The 17,750-nt window shown below is 40.4% G+C and overlaps 1 protein-coding gene across 1 annotated transcript in view; it reads left to right on the forward strand.

Annotated features, from left to right (window-relative positions):
- COL19A1 (collagen type XIX alpha 1 chain) overlaps positions 1-17,750 on the forward strand; it is a 401,244-nt gene that overhangs the window by 299,250 nt on the left and 84,244 nt on the right. Inside the window, exon 18 of the mRNA XM_065911832.1 lies at positions 16,184-16,228. Within this exon, the coding sequence (XP_065767904.1) occupies positions 16,184-16,228 (45 nt within the window). The remainder of the gene's footprint in view (positions 1-16,183; positions 16,229-17,750) is intronic.

A 17,750-nucleotide genomic window follows, 5' to 3' on the forward strand; every position in this document is an offset into this window, starting at 1 on the left:
CAGTCAGACACGACTGAGTGATTTTCACTTTCACAGGTGATTAACAACATTATACTGATTTTAGGTATAGTATATAGCACAGTGATTCTATATTTTTATAGATTATATTCATTTAAACTTATTGTAAAGTGTTAGCTATCTTCCCTGTGCTGTACAATATATCTTTGTTGCTTATTCATTTTATACGTAATAGCTAGTAGTTCTTAATACCATACCTCTCTCTATCTTGCCCCTTCTTCCCTCTTCCCAGTGGTAACCACTAGTTTGTTCCGTATATCTGCAAGTTTGTTTCTCTTTTTTATATATACATCTACTTGCCTCATTTTTTAGATTCCACATATAAGTGATAATGTACAGTATTTGTTTTTCTCTGTCCAACTTATTTCACTAAGCCTAATACCTTCTAAGTTCATCCATTTTGCTGCAAATGTCAGAATTTCATAAATTTTTATGATGAAGGAGTATTCCACTATATATACTTCACACCTTCTTTACCCATTCATCTGTTGATGGACACTTAAGTTGCCTCCACATCCTGGCTATTGTAAAGAGTGCTGGTATGAACATTGGGTGCATGTACATTTTCAAAATCAGTGTGTTTTATTTGAATATATACCGGGAAGTAGAATTTCTGGATCAATGATAGCTCCATTTTTAGCTTTGTGAAGAAACTCCATACTGTTTTCCAGTTACTGCACCAATTTACATCCCACCAGCAGTGTACAAGTGTTTTATTTTCTCTACATTTTTGCCAGTATTATTTATTTTTAGAATTTTGGAATTAGCCATCCTGGTGAGTATAAGGTGATATCTTATTAGGATTTTGATTTCCATTTCTCTGATGATTACAATCTTGAGAATTTTTTCATGTGACTGTAAGTTCTCTGAAAGTCTGTCTTTGGAAAAATGTCTATTCATTTCTTCTGCCCATTTTTAATCAGGTTTTTTTTTTATATTGAGTTATATGAGCAGTTTATGTATGTTGGATATTAACACCTTATCATTCATATTATTTGCAAATATCTTCTCCCATTCAGTAGGTTGCTTTTTGTTTTGTTGATGATTTCCTTTGCTGTGCAAAAAATTTTTAGTTTAATTAGGTCCCATTTGTTTATTTTTGTTTTTGTTTCCTTTGCTTTCAGAGACAGATCCCAAAAATTATTCTTATGATTTTTGTTAAAGAATATTCTGCCCATGTTTTCCTCTAGAAGTTTTAAAGTTTTCAGTCTTATATTTAGTTTTTAATCCATTTTGAGTTTATTTTTGTAAATGGTATTGAAGAATGTTCTCAGTTCAGTTCAGTCACCCAGTCATGTCCAGCTCTTTGTAACCCCATGGACTGCAGCACGCCAGGCTTCCCTGTCCATCACCAATAAGTCAGTTCTTCACATCAGGTGACCAATGTATTGTAGCTTCAGCTTTAGCATCAGTCCTTCCAATGGATATTCAGGATTAATTTTTCTTGAGGATGGACTGGTTGGATCTCCTTGCACTCCAAGGGACTCTCAAGAGTCTTCTCCAACACCACAGTTCAACAGCATCAGGTCTTCAGCACTCAGCTTTCTTTATAGTCCAACTCTCACATCCATACATGACTACTGGATAAACCGTAGCTTTGACTAGATGGACCTTTGTCGGCAAAGTAATGTCTCTACTTTTTAGTATGATGTCTAGGTTGGTCATAGCTTTTCTTCCAAAGAGCTAGTGTCTTTTAATTTCATGACTGCAGTCACCATCTGCAGTGATTTTGGAGCATCCCAAAATAAAGTCTGTCACTGTTTCCATTGTTTTGCCATCTATTTGCCATGAAGTCATGGGACCAGATGCCATGATCTTAGTTTTCTGAATTTTGAGCTTTAAGCCAACTTTTTCACCTTCCTCTTTCACTTTCATCAAGAGATTCTTTAGTTCCTCTTGCCTTCTGCCATGAGTGTGGTGTCATCTGCATATCTGAGGTTATTGATATTTCTCCCAGCAGTCTTGATTCCAGCTTGTGCTTCATTCAGCTCGACATTTCACATGATGTACTCTACATATAAGTTAAATAAGCAGGGTGACAATATACAGCCTTGATGTTCTCCTTTCTGAATTTGGAACCAGTCCATTGTTCCATGTCTGATTCTTTTACATGTGGCTGTTCAGTTTTCCCAGCACTTTTACTGAAGAGGCTGTCTTTTCTCCATTGTATTTTGCCTCCTTTGTCATAGATTACTTGACCAAAGGTGTGTGGGTTCATTTCTGGGCTCTCTATTCTTTTCTGTTGATCTGTGTGTCTGTTTTTGTGCCAGTACCTTATTGTTTTGACTTTTTAATATAATCTGAAGCCAGAGAGTGTAATAACTCCAGCTTTATTCTTCTTTCTCAGAATGACTTTGGCTATTCAGAGTCTTTTACAGCTCCATATAAATTTTAAGATCATCTGTTCTAGTTCTGTGGAAAAAAATGTAATGGACATTTTGATAGCAATTACATTAAATATGTAGATTACTTTGGGTAGTATAAAATTTTAACAATATTAATTCTTCTGATCCATGAATATGGATCTTTACATTTCTTTGTATCATCTTCAATTTCTTTAATTATTGTTTTGGAGTTTTCAGAGCATAAGTCTTTCATTTTCTCAGTTAAAGTTTACTCCTAGGTGTTTTATAATTTTTTTTATTTTAAATGGAGTTGCTTTCTTGCTTTCTCTTTCAGACAGTTCATTATTAGTGTATAGAAAAGCAACACATTTCTGTATGCTAGTCTCATATCCTGAAACTTTACTGAATTCATTTACTAGTTCTAATAGTTTTTTGGTGGAGACATTGGGGTTTTCTATATAGAGTATCAAGTCATCTGCAAAAAATGACAGTTTTACTGCTTTCCTTCCTATTTGGATGCCTTTTATTTCTTTTCCATGTCTGATTACTGTGGCTAGGACTTCTAGTACATTAAGTAGAGATGGCAAGAGTGAGCATATATGTTTTCTTCCTGATTTTAAAGGAAAGGTTGTCAGCTTTTTACTCTTGAGTAAGATGTTAGATGGGCTTCCCTGGTGGCTCAGATGGTGAAACATCTGCCTGCAATACGGGAGACCCAGGTTCAACCCCTGGTTTGGGAAGATCCCCTGGAGAAGGAAATGGCAACCCACTCCAGTACTCTTGTCTGGAAAATTCCTAGGACGGAGGAGCCTGGTAGGCTACAGTCCATGGGGTTGCAAAGAGTCAGACACGAATGAGCAACTTCACTAAGTCACTAAGATGAATGATAAAGGTTTGTCATAAATGTCATTTATTATGTTGAGATATGTTTCCACTGCACCAGCTTTGATGAGAATTTTTAATCATGAATGGATGTTGAATTTTGTCAGATGTTTTTTCTGTGTCTATTGAGATTGTCCAATTATTTTTATCTTTCCTTTGTTAATGTGTTGTTTCTTATTGATTGATTTGTGTTTATTGAACCACCCTTGCGTTCCTGGAATAAATCCCACTTGCTCATGATTTACGGTCCCTTTTATATACTGTCAAATTCAGTTTGCTAATATTTTTAAAGGGTGTTTACTTCTGTATCCATCAGATATATTTTCTTTTTTCTGTGGTTTCTTTGGTTTCAGCATCAAAGTAATGGTTCAGTTCAGTTCAGTCACTCAGTCGTGTCCGTCTCTTTGGAACCCCATGAATCGCAGCACACCAGGCCTCCCTGTCCATCACCAATTTCTGGAGTTTACTCAAACTCTTGTCCATTTAGTTGGTGATGCCATCCAGCCATCTCATCCTCTGGCATCCCCTTCTCCTCCTGCCCCCAATCCATCCCAGCATCAGGGTCTTTTCCAATGAATCAACTCTTCATATGAGGTGGCCAAAGTACTGGAGTTTCAGCTTCAGCATCAGTCCTTCCAATGAATACCCAGGACTGATCTCCTTCAGGATGGACTGGTTGGATCTCCTTGCAGTCCAAGAGACTCTCAAGAGTCTTCTCCAACACCACAGTTCAACAGCATCAATTCTTGGGCACTCAGCTTTCTTCACATCCCAACTCTCACTTCCATACATGACCACTGGAAAAACCGTAGCCTTGACTAGATGGACCTTTGTTGGCAAAGTAATATCTCTGCTTTTTAATGTGCTATCTAGGTTGGTCATAACTTTCCTTCCAAGGAGTAAGCATCTTTTAATTTCATGGCTGCAGTCCCCATCTGCAGTGATTTTGGAGCCCAAAAAAATAAAGTCTGACACTTCTTCCACTGTTTCCCCATCTATTTCCCATGAAGTGATGGGACCAGATGCTATGATCTTAGTTTTCTGCATGTTGAGCTTTAAGCCAACTTTTTCATTCTCCTCTTTCACTTTCATCAAGAGGCTCTTTAGTTCCTCTTCACTTTGGGTGGTATCATCTGCATATCTGAGGTTATTGATATTTCTCCTGGCAATCCTAATTTCAGCTGGAGCTTCTTACAGTCCAGCATTTATCATGATGTACTCTGCATATAAGTTAAATAAGCAGGGTGACAGTATATAGCCTTGATGTACTCCTTTTCCTATTTGGAACCAGTCTGTTGTTCCATGTCCAGTTCTAACTGTTGCTTCCTGACCTGCATATAGGTTTCTCAAGAGGCAGGTCAGGTGGTCTGGTATTCCCATCTCTTTCAGAATTTTCCACATTTTGTTGTGATCCACACAGTCGAAGGCTTTGACATAGTCAATAAAGCAGAAATAGATGTTTTTCCAGAACTCTCTTGCTTTTTCGATGAGCCAGAGGATGTTGGCAATTTGATCTCTGTTTCCTCTGCCTTTTCTAACAGATGCTTGAACATCTGGAAGTTGTCGGTTCACATATTGCTGAAGCTTGGCTTGGAGAATTTTGAGCATTACTTTAGTAGTGTGTGAGATGAGTGCAGTTGTGTGGTAGTTTGAGCATTCTTTGCCATTGCCTTTCTTTGGGATTGGAATGAAAACTGACGTTTTCTAGTCCTGTGGCCACTGCTGAGTTTTCCAAATTTGCTGGCATATTGAGTGCAGCACTTTCATAGCATCATCTTTCAGGATTTGAAATGGCTCAAATGGAATTTCATCACCTCCACTAGCTTTGTTCATAGTGATGCTTTCTAAGGCCCACTTGACTTCACATTCCAGGATGTCTGGCTCTAGGTGAGTGATCACACCATCGTGGTTATCTGAGTCATGAAAATCTTTTTTGTGCAGTTCTTCTGTGTATTCTTGCCACCTCTTCTTAATATCTTCTGCTTCTGTTAGGTCCATACCATTTCTGTCCTTTATCGCACCCATCTTTGCATGAAATGTTCCCTTGGTATCTCTAATTTTCTTGTAGAGATCTCTAGTCTTTCCCACTCTGTTGTTTTCCTCTATTTCTTTACATTGATCACTGAGGAAGGCTTCCTTATCTCTCCTTGCTATTCTTTGGAACTCTGCATTCAAATGGGAATATGTTTCCTTTTCTCCTTTGTTTTTTGCTTCTCTTCTTTTCACAGCTATTTGTAAGGCCTCCTCAGACAACCATTTTGCCTTTTTGCATTTCTTTTCTATGGGGATGGTCTTGATCCCTGTCTCCTGTACAATATCATGAACCTCCGTCCATAGTTCATCAAGCACTCTGTCTATCAGATCTAGTCCTTTAAATCTATTTCTCACTTTCACTGTATAGTCATAAGGGATTTGATTTAGGTCATACCTGAATGGTCTAGTGGTTTTCCTTACTTTCTTCAATTTAAGTCTGAATTTGGCAATAAGGAGTTCATGATCTGAGCCACAGTCAGCTCCTGGTCTTGTTTTTGCTGACTGTATAGAGCTTCTCCATCTTTGGCTGCAAAGAATATAATCAGTTTGATTTTGGTGTTGACCATCTGGTGATGTCCATGTGTAGAGTCTTCTCTTGTGTTGTTGGGAGAGGGTGTTTGCTATGACCAGTGCGTTCTCTTAGCAAAACTCTATTAGCCTTTGCCCTGCTTCATTCTGAACTCCAAGGCCAAATTTACCTGTTACTCCAGGTGTTTCTTGACATCCTAGTTTTGCATTCCAGGCCCCTATAATGAAAAGGACATCTTTTTTGGGTGTTCGTTCTAAAAGGTCTTGTAGGTCTTCATAGAACTGTTCAACTTCAGCTTCTTCAGTGTTACTGGTTGGGACATAGGCTTGGATTACTGGGATATTGAATGGTTTGCCTTGGAAGTGAACAGAGATCATTCTGTCATTTTTGAGATTGCATTTCGAACTCTTTTGTTGACTATGATGGCTACACTATTTCTTTTAAGGGATTCTTGCCCACAGTAGTAGATATAATGGTCATCTGAGTTAAATTCACCCATTCAAGTCCATTTTAGTGGACTGATTTCTAAAATGCCGACATTCACTCTTGCCATCTCCTGTTTGACCACTTCCAATTTGCCTTGATTCATGACTTAGCAGCAGCAGCATGGACCTAACATTCCAAGTTCCTATGCAGTATTGCTCTTTACAGCATCAGACCTTGCTTCTATCACCAGTCCCATCCACAGCTGGGTATTGTTTTTGCTTTGGCTCCATCTCTTCATTCTTTCTGGAGTTATTTATCCACTGATCTCCAGTAGCATATTGGGCACCTACCGACCTGGGGAGTTCCTCTTTCAGTATCCTATCTTTTTGCTTTTTCATACTGTTCATGGGATTCCCAAGACAAGAATACTGGAGTGGTTTGCCATTCCCTTCTCCAGTAGACCACATTCTGTCAAACCTCTCCACCATGACCCATCCGTCTTGGGTGGCCCCACACGGCATGGCTTAGTTTCACTGAGTTAGACAAGGCTGTGGTCCTGTGATCAGATTGGCTAGTTTTCTGTGACTATCATTTCAGTGTGTCTGCCCTCTGATGCCCTCTCGCAACACCTACCGTCTTACTTGGTTTCTCTTACCTTGGACATGGGGTATCTCTTCACGGCTGCTCCAGCAAAGAGCAGCTGCTGCTCCTTACCTTGGACGAGAAGTATCTCCTAAAGTAATGGTAGTCTCATAGAATGTGTTTTGTGGTGTTCCTTTCTTTTCAATTTTTTAGGACAGTAGGAGAAAGATTTTTAGCTCTTCTTTCTTTATTTGGTAGAATTCCCCTGTGAAGCTGTCTGGCCTTGGCCTTTTTGGGGTTTTTTGCAAATTCAATTTCACTTATAGTGATTGATCTGTTCAGATAGTCTGTTTCTTCTATATTCTGTCTTGAAAGACTGGATTTTTCTAGAAATGTGCCCATTTCTTCTAGGTTGTTCAATTTGTTGACCTATAACTGTTTGTAGTATTATCTTATGATTTTTTTGTATCTCTATGATATCAGTTCTAATTACTCCTCTTCCATTTATTGTTTCATTTGGATCCTCTCTATTTCTTGATGAGCCTCATTAAAGGCTTATCAACTTTGTTTATCTTTTCAAACAACCAGCTTTTGGTTTCACTGATCTTTTCTATTTTTTTGCTTTTATTTTATGTATTTCCTCTCTGATATTTATTATTTCCTTCTGCTGTTCTTTTTATCATTCCTTTATATGATAAATTATATTTCTTTACTTGAGGTTTTTTGCTTGTTTCTTGAGATAGGTCTGTCTCACTATGAACTTCCCTCTTAGGACTGCTTTTACTAAACCCTACAGATTTTAGAAAGTTGTGTTTTTATTTTATTTTGTCTCAAGCAATTTTCTGGTTTCCCCTGTGATTTCTAAATTGGCCCATTGTTTTTTTAGTAGCATATTGTTTAACCTCCATGTGTTTGTGTTTTTCCCATTTTTCTTATATAATTGATGTCTAGTTTCATATTATTGTGCTTGGAAGAAATGCTTGATATATTTTCTGTCCTGTTAAATTGTTCAGACTTGTTTTGCAGCCTAACATGTGATGTGTCCCAAAGAACATTCCATGGGCACTTGAAAAGAATGTTTCTTTTGCTGTTTTTGGATGGAATGACCTGTTAAGTCCAACAGGACTTAGCTATTAAGTCCAACTAGCCTAGAATGTCATTTAAGACTATGGTTTCCTTATTGATTTCTTTTCTGAATGATCTATCCATTGGTGTAAGTGTAATATTAAAGTCCACTACCACTAATGTATTGTCAATTTCTTCCTTTATACCTGTTAATATTTATGCATACTGGTGCTTCTGTATTGGGTGCACATATATTAACAAGTATAATATCTCTTCTTGCATTGATCTTTTTATCATTATATAATGCTTTGTCTTTTGGTGTAGACTTTGCTTTAAAGTCTGTCTTGTCTGATGTGAGTGATGCTGTTACTTCCTTTTCCATCCCTTCACTTTCGGTTTGCCTGTCTTTGCCTCCGACGTGAGTCACTCGCAGGCATCATACGGAGGGGTCTCGTGTTTGTACCGTCAGCCACTCTGTTCCTTCTGACTGGAGCGTTTGGTCTGTTGACACTTAAAGTGAATTAATAGGAATGTACTCGCTGCCATTTTCTTACTTGTTTTCTGACTGTTTCTGTAATCCTTCTGTTGTTTTCTTATTGTTGTAGTTTCTGCCCTTATGGTTTGATCACTTTCTTTAGTGGTGTGCATGTATTACTTTCTCTCTAGTTCTTTGTGTATTTATTTTAGGTTTTTGATTTGTGGTTACACGTATGTTGACCTGTAACTATTTCTTTTTGTTTTAAACTAGCAGTCATTTAAGTGCAATCATAGTCTAAAATATTTATATTTTTTATTTTCAGCCACACTTTGTGTTTTCAATGTCATATTTTACTCCTTCAAGTTTATCCCTTCACTGTTTATTATAGTACATTCTACAATTTTATTTCCTTTTAATCTTTGTAACTAGCTTAAATAGTTGATTCACAGCCATTGCTATATTTTTCCCTCTTTTAGTGAGATTTTTTCTTTCCATAGAGTCTTTCTTCTGACTGTAACCTTTTCATTTCCACTTAGAGATGACTCTTTAGCTTTTCTTTTAGGGTAAGTTTAGTACTGATGAACTTTTGAGTTTTTTCTTGTCTGAGAAGTTATCTCTCCTTCAATACTAAATGATAACTTTTCTGGGTAGATTATTGTAGGTTGTAGGTTTTTACTTTTCAGCACTTTCCCTTCTGGTCTACAAAGTTAGACTTAGGGGGTTCCCTTGTATGTGATTCTTTGTTTCTCTCTTGCTGCCTTTAGAATTCACTTTAACGTTTGCGATTTTAATTATATGTCTTGGTGTAGGTCTGTTTGGGTTCATCCTATTTGGGACCTTCTATGTTTCCTGTACTTGGATAATACTTCCTTCTTCAGGTTTGGGAGGTTTTCAGACACAATTTCATCAGATGCACTTTTTTACTACTTTCTGTCTGTCTTCTTCTGAGTTCCCAATAATACAAAGACTGATATGCTTGATGTTGTCTCAGAGCCCCCTTAAGCTGTTCTTGTTTTTTAAAATTTGTTTTTCTCCTTTCTGCTCTGATTGGGTGATTCTCGTTATTATATCTTCCAGATCACTATGTGTCCTTCTGTTCCACCTAGCCTGCTGTTCACTCCTTCGTGTGTGTGTGTGTTGCTTATTTACTGTATTCTTCAGTTCTTCCTGGTTCTTTGTTATATTTTCTAGTTCCTTACTAAATTCTCAGTGTGTTCACCTGTTCTTTTCTCTAATTCACTTATCATCTTATTCCTAATGCTTTGAAATCTTTAAGTGATGAATTACTTATTTCTGTTTTATTGCTTGTTCTCTTAGGAGTTTTCTTTTGTCCCATTTGAATCAAATCTGTCTTCTCATTTTGCTAACTTTCTCTGTCTCTGACGTTAGGTGAAACAGTTACCGGTATGGTCTTGAAGGAGTGTCCTTTAGTGGGAGCATCCCTATATAGCCTGTATGTGCCCAGTGGGAGAGCTGGAGCTGACCTGAGCCTGAGTCACATCTTCCCCTAGGCTGTGCTGATTACTACCACCTTGATAGAAAATTGAGCGTGAGATGGCATGAGAGCTGGATCCAGGTGTGATTCAAGGCTTCTCCTCTGCCTCGTGACCATCGCCCCCCCACTGGGGGTGGGGGCAGGTTCCCAGTTGCTGGAGCAGAAGGCATGAGGGGCAGGCCTGAGATGCTTCCATGCCCTCTGTGTGTGTGCCCTTTGCCTCTCCCACGACCAGCACCCTTGCCTTTAGAGGGAAGCAGTGCTGGAGCAGGAGGACCTGGAATGGGTGCGTGGTGTGGGTCAGCGTTCAGGCTGTGGTGGTCCCGAGACCTTTGGGGTTCTGGACGGCTCCCAGTCTGCTGCCTCCAGGAGTGACAGCGATGGCTGTCGCCCGCATCCCGATGCTGTCCCAGGCCTTCATCCCCTACTGCTGCATCCCTCCCTCGGCCCGGGCAGTCCTTACCCTAGCGTGGTACTGTGCCACAGAGCAAGCCAGCTGGGCCAGGCACTCCGCTTGGGCTGGGGCACACATGGAGGAGGCCTCAGGAACCATGCAGGGTTCAGGATAGCTTTTGTCTGCTTCCATCCTTCCTGGGAGTAAGCCTCTTCACAAGCAGGCTCTAGGTTTCTTACACTCTCAGTGCCGCTGGTTTTCAAGCTCCCTAAGGAGACGTTTCTTCCTGACATCAGTGCCTAGGACCGGGGTGCCCAAAATGTAGTTCACACTGCTCACTCCCCAGGAAGAATCTCTGAGCCTGTGGAGTCCCCCTTCTCATCTGTGTCCCTCACTACAGGCACAGTCCCAGCTGACTGCTTCTCTTCCCTTCCTGCCTGGTTCTGTGTGCACCTCTCTTACAGTCTTGATTGCATAAGAGCCTCTCTGTCGATCTCTCGTTTGTTTGCAGTGGGAGTTGCTTCACACGTGGTTGTGTTATTGTTGTGTTCAGAGGGCGAGGTGAACTCAGTGTCCGCCCACTGTGCCATCCTGATCTCCCCAGAGTTCCTGAAATGTGTAGGCTGAGTATCACCCCACGCAAAATAACCCTCCTCACTGCACCACAGAAACTTTTCAACAATATATTCAAAATTGTACATCTATTAAAGCTACTCAAAAAGTTTTTGAGAACCATTCAAATAACATGGCAGCAAGGCACAAAGTGACCTGGTAAACTTAGAATAACATCTGAGGCAGAACTGTGGGTTCCAGAAACATGAGGACTAAGTCCCCAAGGGTCAGACATGGCTGAGCAACAACAAGTCTCTTATTATTTCTGCATGGTGTGAAAGTCGCTCAGTCATGTCCAACGCTTTGCAACCCCATGGACTATACACTCCAGGCCAAATACTGGAGTGGGTAGCCTTTCCCTTGTCCAGGGGATCGTCCCAACCCAGGGATCGAACCCAGGTCTCCCGCATTACAGGCGGATTCTTTACCAGCTGAGCCACAAGGGAAGCCCAAGAATACTGGAGGGGGTAGCCTGTCCCTTCTCCAGTGGATCTTCCTGACCCAGGGATCAAACCCAGGTCTCCCACATTGCAGGCAGATTCTTTACCCCCCGAGCCACAAGGGAAGTCATGTTATTTCTATAGAGTCAAGTAATTGTCTGGTACAATTAGCTCGGAGAAAGCAGAGAGGAGAATCTCACATGTCAACAGATCAATGCAAATGAAGCTCAAGTTTGCCTCTGCCTTGAGTGTTGTTAGCCAAGAGTGGATAACACCTACAGAGGCCACTGAGCGTCCTTATTTAGATAGGTCTCCTGAAGGAGCTATTGCATGAAGCAACCATATGATACTCTGCTTGGTAGTAAATACCATGTTGTTTTTCTGGATGTGAAAACCTCCAGGAAAATCAAGATTTTAGAACAATAGAGTATATGGATAGAATAATATGACTTGGTGCTGCAGAGACATCTCTTCATCTCACAGCATCTGTGATGCCCTTTAGGTTGTTGGGGGATCAGCTAGGGAGGAGGACCTAAACCAAGGTGCTGTGAGATGCTCTCAGCAGATGTCCTTTGAGTACTCCTCTGCTCTGAAAGTCAAGAGCATGGGGCCTCCCAGTCCAAAACCATCCCTGGACAACCTATGTCTTAGACCTGGGGTCCCAAGCCCCTGGACTACACAGCAGGAGGTGAACAGTGGGCAGGCGAGCAGGCGAAGCTTCATCTGTATTTATAGCCACTCCTCATCACTTGCTTTACTACCTGAGCTCCCCTCCAGTGGTGAGATCAGTGGTGGCATTAGATTCTCACAGCAGTACAAACCCTACTGTTCACCATACATGCAAGGGATCTAGGTTGCACACTCCTTTTGAGAATCATCTTGAAACCATACCCCACCCTGTCTGTGGAAAAATTATCTTCCACAGTATCAGTCCCTGGTGCCAAAAAGATTGGGGGCCACTGTCTTAGACCAAGCATGTTCCACCTTCCCCACACATCTTAGCACAAACACAGCCAGGCAGAGACTCTGATGGGCTATGCATGGTTGTTGGCTCCAGGCCCAGATAGCAGTATTTTCAGGAAACTCCTAAAGTTTTATGTTTCTGTGCCGATTGCACTCAAATAGCTTACCATTTCGTAACTTCTCATTCTTTATGTGTGTGACTCAGAGTGTCCTACCTCACTTTCATATATATCCTTGCACAGAAGAACTATACAAAAAAGATCTTATAATCCAGATAACTGTGATGGTGTGATCACTCACCTAGAGTTAGACATCCTGGAGTGCGAAGTTAAGTGGATCTTAGGAAATATCACTAGGAGCCAAGCTAGTGGAAGTGATGGAATTTTTTCAGATTCCATCTGAATCTGAAACTATTCAGCTTCATCTGAAGCTGAACTATTTCAGATTCTAAAAGTTGATGCTGTTAAAGTGTTGCACTCAATATGCCAGCAAAGTTGGAAAACTCAGCAGTGGCCAAAAGACTGGAAAAGTTGGTTTTCACCCCAATCCCAAAGAAAAGCAATGCCAAGGAATGTTCATACTACCACACAACTGTACTCATCTCACATGCTAGCAAGGTAATACTCAAAATTCTCCAACCTAAACTTCAACAGTACATGAACTGAGAACTTCCAGTGTTCAATCTGGATTTAGAAAAGGCAGAGGAACCAGATCAAATCGCCTATATCCATTGGATTATAGAAAAAGCAAGAGAATTCCAGAAAAAACATGTTTCTGCTTCATTGACTATGCCAAAAAGCCTTTGACTGTGTGAATCACAATGGAAAATTCTTCAAGAGATGAAACTACCAGACCACTTTACTTGCCTCCTGAGAAACTTGTATGCAGGTCAAGAAGCAACAGTTAGAACTGGACATGGAACAACAGACTGGTTCCAGATTGGGAAAGGAGTACATCAAGGCTATATATTGTCACCCTGCTTATTTAACTTATATGTTTCATGTCATGCAAAATGCCAGGCTGGATGAAGCATAAGCTGGAATCAATATTTCCAGGAGAAATATCAATAACCTCAGATACACAGAGGACACCATCCTTATGGCAGAAAGAGAAGAGGAACTAGAGAACTTCTTGATGAAAGTGAAAGAGGAGAGTGAAAAACCTGGCTTAAAGCGCAACATTCAGAAAACTAAGGCCATGACATCTGATTCCATCACTTCATGGCAAATAGATGGGGAAACAGTGGAAACAGTGATGGACTTTATTTTGGGAGGGCTCCAAAATCACTGCAGATGGTGACTACAGCCACAAAATTAAAAGACGCTTGCTCCTTGGAAGAAAAGCTATGACAGACCTAGACGGCATATTTAAAAGCAGAGACATTACTTTGCCAACAAAGGTTTATATAGTCAAAGCTGTGGTTTTCCCAGTAGTCATGTATGGAGCTGAGAGTTGGAACATAAAGAAGGTTGAGTACCAAAGAATTGATGCCTCTGAACTGTGGTGTTGGAGAAGACTCGTGACAGTCCCTTGTACTGCAAGGAGATCAAATCAGTAAATCCTAAAGGAAATCAGTCCTGGAATATCCATTGGAAGGACTGATACTGAGGCTAGCTCCAATACTTTGCCCACCTGATGTGAAGACTCGACTCATTAAAAAAGACCCTGATGCTGGGAAAGGTTGAAGACAAGAGAAGGGGACGACAGAGGACAAGATGGTTGGATAGTATCACCAACTCGATGTACATGAGTTTGAGCAAACCCTGGGAGATGGTGAAGGATAGGGAAGCCTGACCTGCTGCAGTCCATGGGGCAGCAAAGAGTCAGACATGACAAGAGACAACAATAGCTAATGATTTATAACTTAAGATTTGGGGACTACAATTTTTGTTTTCAATTTAGATATCTGAGATCAAAGGTAAGTAGGAAAAATGAGAGACTATCACAGGACCAGTAATATTGATAACAGCAGTTATAAACTACTTATTTTTAATAGAAGTTTTAGTCTCCTTCTCCTCAAATTTTATTTTTATTATTCAATTTTTAAAAATAGTTTTATTTATCTATTTATTTTTATCTGTGCTGGGTCTTCATTGCTGTGTGGGCTCTAGTTGCCATGTGCAGGCTTCTCATTGCAGTGACGTCTCTTTGCAGTACAAGGGTTCCTGGCGGGCAAGCTTTAGCAATGGTGGTTTGTGGGCTATAGAGCACAGGCTCAATAGTTGTGCCTCATTAGCTTAGTCACTCTGAAGCATGTGGGATCTTCCCGGATCAGGGATCAAACCCATGTCTCCTGTATTGGCAGGCAGTTTCTTTACCACTGAGCCACCAGGGAATCCCCTAAACGACTTCTTTTTAACTGGAGTAGCATGAGTAATATGAAGGCACATTTAAAATGTTAAACTGTAACAGCAGTGATTGGCTTATTTATTCAACAAATATTTATTGAGTGCTTCCTATATGTTATGTACTGCTATAGGCATGAGGTGGGCATTCAGTTCCAGGTCTCATAGGTCTTACATGCTAACATAAGAAGTTTTAAAGAAATACAAAATTTTAAATGTTAGTTGGTATTAAGAAGGAGAAACATGATGTCCAATGAGAAGGTGTGAGAGGAACCTGTCTGGAGACCCTCAGAATGCATTTTATAATAGCTGAGATCTGAGTCATTGCTAACCAGATGAAGAGGTGAGGACAGAGTGGGAGACTACACGGAGAGACAAGAAGGATCCTGGTCCATTTGAGGGGCTGAGAGAAGACCCTTTATATGACTTTGCTGAGGTTTTGAAGAAAGGAAGTCAGAACGTCATCTAAAGATTACATTCTGATCTTCTGTAGAGAACATGTGTGTCAGGGGAGCAAAAGGAGGTTATAGGGGCCAATGAGGGAGCCTTTGCAATGATCCTGCAAGATGTGTTGGTGGCCTTCCAGTGGAGGAAGCTGGAATGAAGAGACCTGGGGCAGAGGCACCAGATTGGATGACATTGTCCTTAAGGAGTAGAGGAAGGCCGTGTCAATGATGAAACCTAGATGGAAAAAGAAAGAGTCTATGGACAGGAGAAGTTGGATGCAGACTTTCTTTCTTTATGTAATTTTTTTCAATTTTAAAATGAAATTACTACTCATTTTAACAAGTCAAACTGCAGAGATATGTTAGGAAGAAGTTAATTATCATCCTCCCACTTCCGGACTAACAACTGTTAACAATGAGATATTCTCTTATCTTTCTTACTCTAACTCTCTTCTAGAATTTAGAAGTGAACACATCAAGTAGATAAGTAGATATAGGGGTCAAAACCTAGAAGGGAAACATGCGCTGGGTTTATGGATTTGTCTGTCCTCGTGTAGATAATGCCCCAGCCACGGAATGGATAAGCGTACCTGGGACAAAAGGTTGAATCACAAGAAGAGAGCTGGATGAGTTCCCGAGGAGGTCCAGGCTTGACCAGTGAGGAGCTGGTTGGAGAGGAGAGGACAGAGAGACAGGAGAAGAAGCAGAGTACATGTAATACAAGTCATGAGCGAACCAAGTGCAGCCACAAGGTCGATAATGGAACATCCATTACACTGAGCAACAAAGATACCACTACTAGCGTTGAAAGTTGAATCAAAACCAAACGAGGCTTCCGGACATTAGCTTGGAGTTTTGCTAATTCTCTCCCAAGAGATGTGCTGTTTCTCCAGCATCACCTCCTGACCGGGTAGCGTGGAGGTCACAGTGAGGACAAGTAGGGTCTCAAAAGTGAGAGTTTTTCAGGAATGTTTGACAGAGGCAAATATTTCAGGAATATCTGTCAGAGTGTGAGAGAGGCAAATGGGATAAAAGCTTTTACTGTGCTCTTATCTATTTTTATGTTAAAGTAGGGACTGTTTTAAAAATAAATGGATTTTAAAAAAATTTTTGTTTCATGTTTACTCAGGGAAATGTTGGTGAACATGGAGCTGGTGTTCTAAAAGGAGAGAAGGTAATCAAATTTGCAGAGTGAGTAGAGACATCTAGGTTTTTACACCAATTCACACATTCACAACCCACTCCAGTATTCTTGCCTGGAGAATCCCATGGACGGAGGAGCCTGGTGGGCTACAGTCCACAGGGTCACAAAGAGTCGGATATGACTGAGCAACTTCACTTCACACATTCACACATCAGGGCAGCCCCACTGCCCCGCAGGTTCCACGTCAGCCTGCAGGGGGCGCCACTCTCCCCACCTCCTGAGCAAGCGGGGCTGAGCTCGGCCTCCCCTGGAAGCCCTGAGTAGCTGACCACGAGAAGGGAACACTTCCACAGTGAGGGGAAATAGCTGTCACATAACTGTCACGGGTAAATGAAATTAGGACACATGTTTCAGTTTATAGGTAGATGTTTCTTGGATCCGCATAGGTGGCAAAAGCAATCTGAAAGGCCCTGTGACAGGATGCCTGAGGCTTGCTATTTTTCTGTCCTCCTGAGTATCCAAGCATAAGCTGTCATGGGAGCATTCTGGGGTGGGATTTTATCATGTACAGTCGCAGTTTAGCCAAATAATTATTTCAAAACAGCTTTAAAATTAAAATGCTGGTGAATTTCCACTGCCTTCTCATTGTCATCATTCACGAGTTTCATTACATTAGCTGTGAAGATGACAAATGCACTTGCCTTCTCAAGAAGATGTGTCACTCCTGTTTGATCCTGCAATTGTGATGACCTTAGATTCAGTGGGAAATTGCCATTGTCAAGAAAAAGAAAAAAAATGAGGAAACTATATTCAATATTTTGTAATAACCTATAAGGGAAAAGAATCTGAAAATATAGATATATATGTGTATGTAAAACTGAATAACTTTGCTGTACACCTTAAACTAACATGGCATTGTAAATCAGCCATACTTCAATTTAAAAAAGAAAAAAAAGACGAAACAATGCACATCAAATCCACAGACAGAGATGAGTAGGACTGAAAATACTCAGCAGGAACATGACCTGTGAGTGTGCCCTTCCTTCATTCACCCAGTAAAAATTCTCATGATTGAGGGCAGGGTATTTCAACATGAATCCAAGAAAATATGACTTCCGTGCCTTATAAATCCGTGCAGCCCATCTATTCACAAGATCATACCTCTGTCACCAGAAAGAAAAAAAATTGCTTAGAGATAGTCTCCACAGAATGGGAAGCTTCTTATAGACTGACCATTGCAAATGAAATTTCCTGCAAAAAATAAAAATAAAAACCTTGACATTCTTAAAAAGACATCCCTAAAAATTGATTATACAGCAGTAATGTCATTTATGTGTCTTGGATTGCACTTCTAGTACATTAACATTATTTCCTGTAACCAAATAGCTTATGGAATTCTTACACCACCATAACGAACACATTATATTTTAAGCAATTACTGCAGGACACATGCAGACTAAGGAGTCAAAAAAAAGAGCTTGTCACTTAGGACAGCTGAGCAAAGAGAGCTGTGGCACTTTTAAAGTATTTAAATCATGATTCATTCCTTGAA

The sequence above is a fragment of the Muntiacus reevesi genome, chromosome 19, assembly GCF_963930625.1.
Source record: "Muntiacus reevesi chromosome 19, mMunRee1.1, whole genome shotgun sequence".
Classification (NCBI taxonomy): Eukaryota; Metazoa; Chordata; class Mammalia; order Artiodactyla; family Cervidae; genus Muntiacus; species Muntiacus reevesi.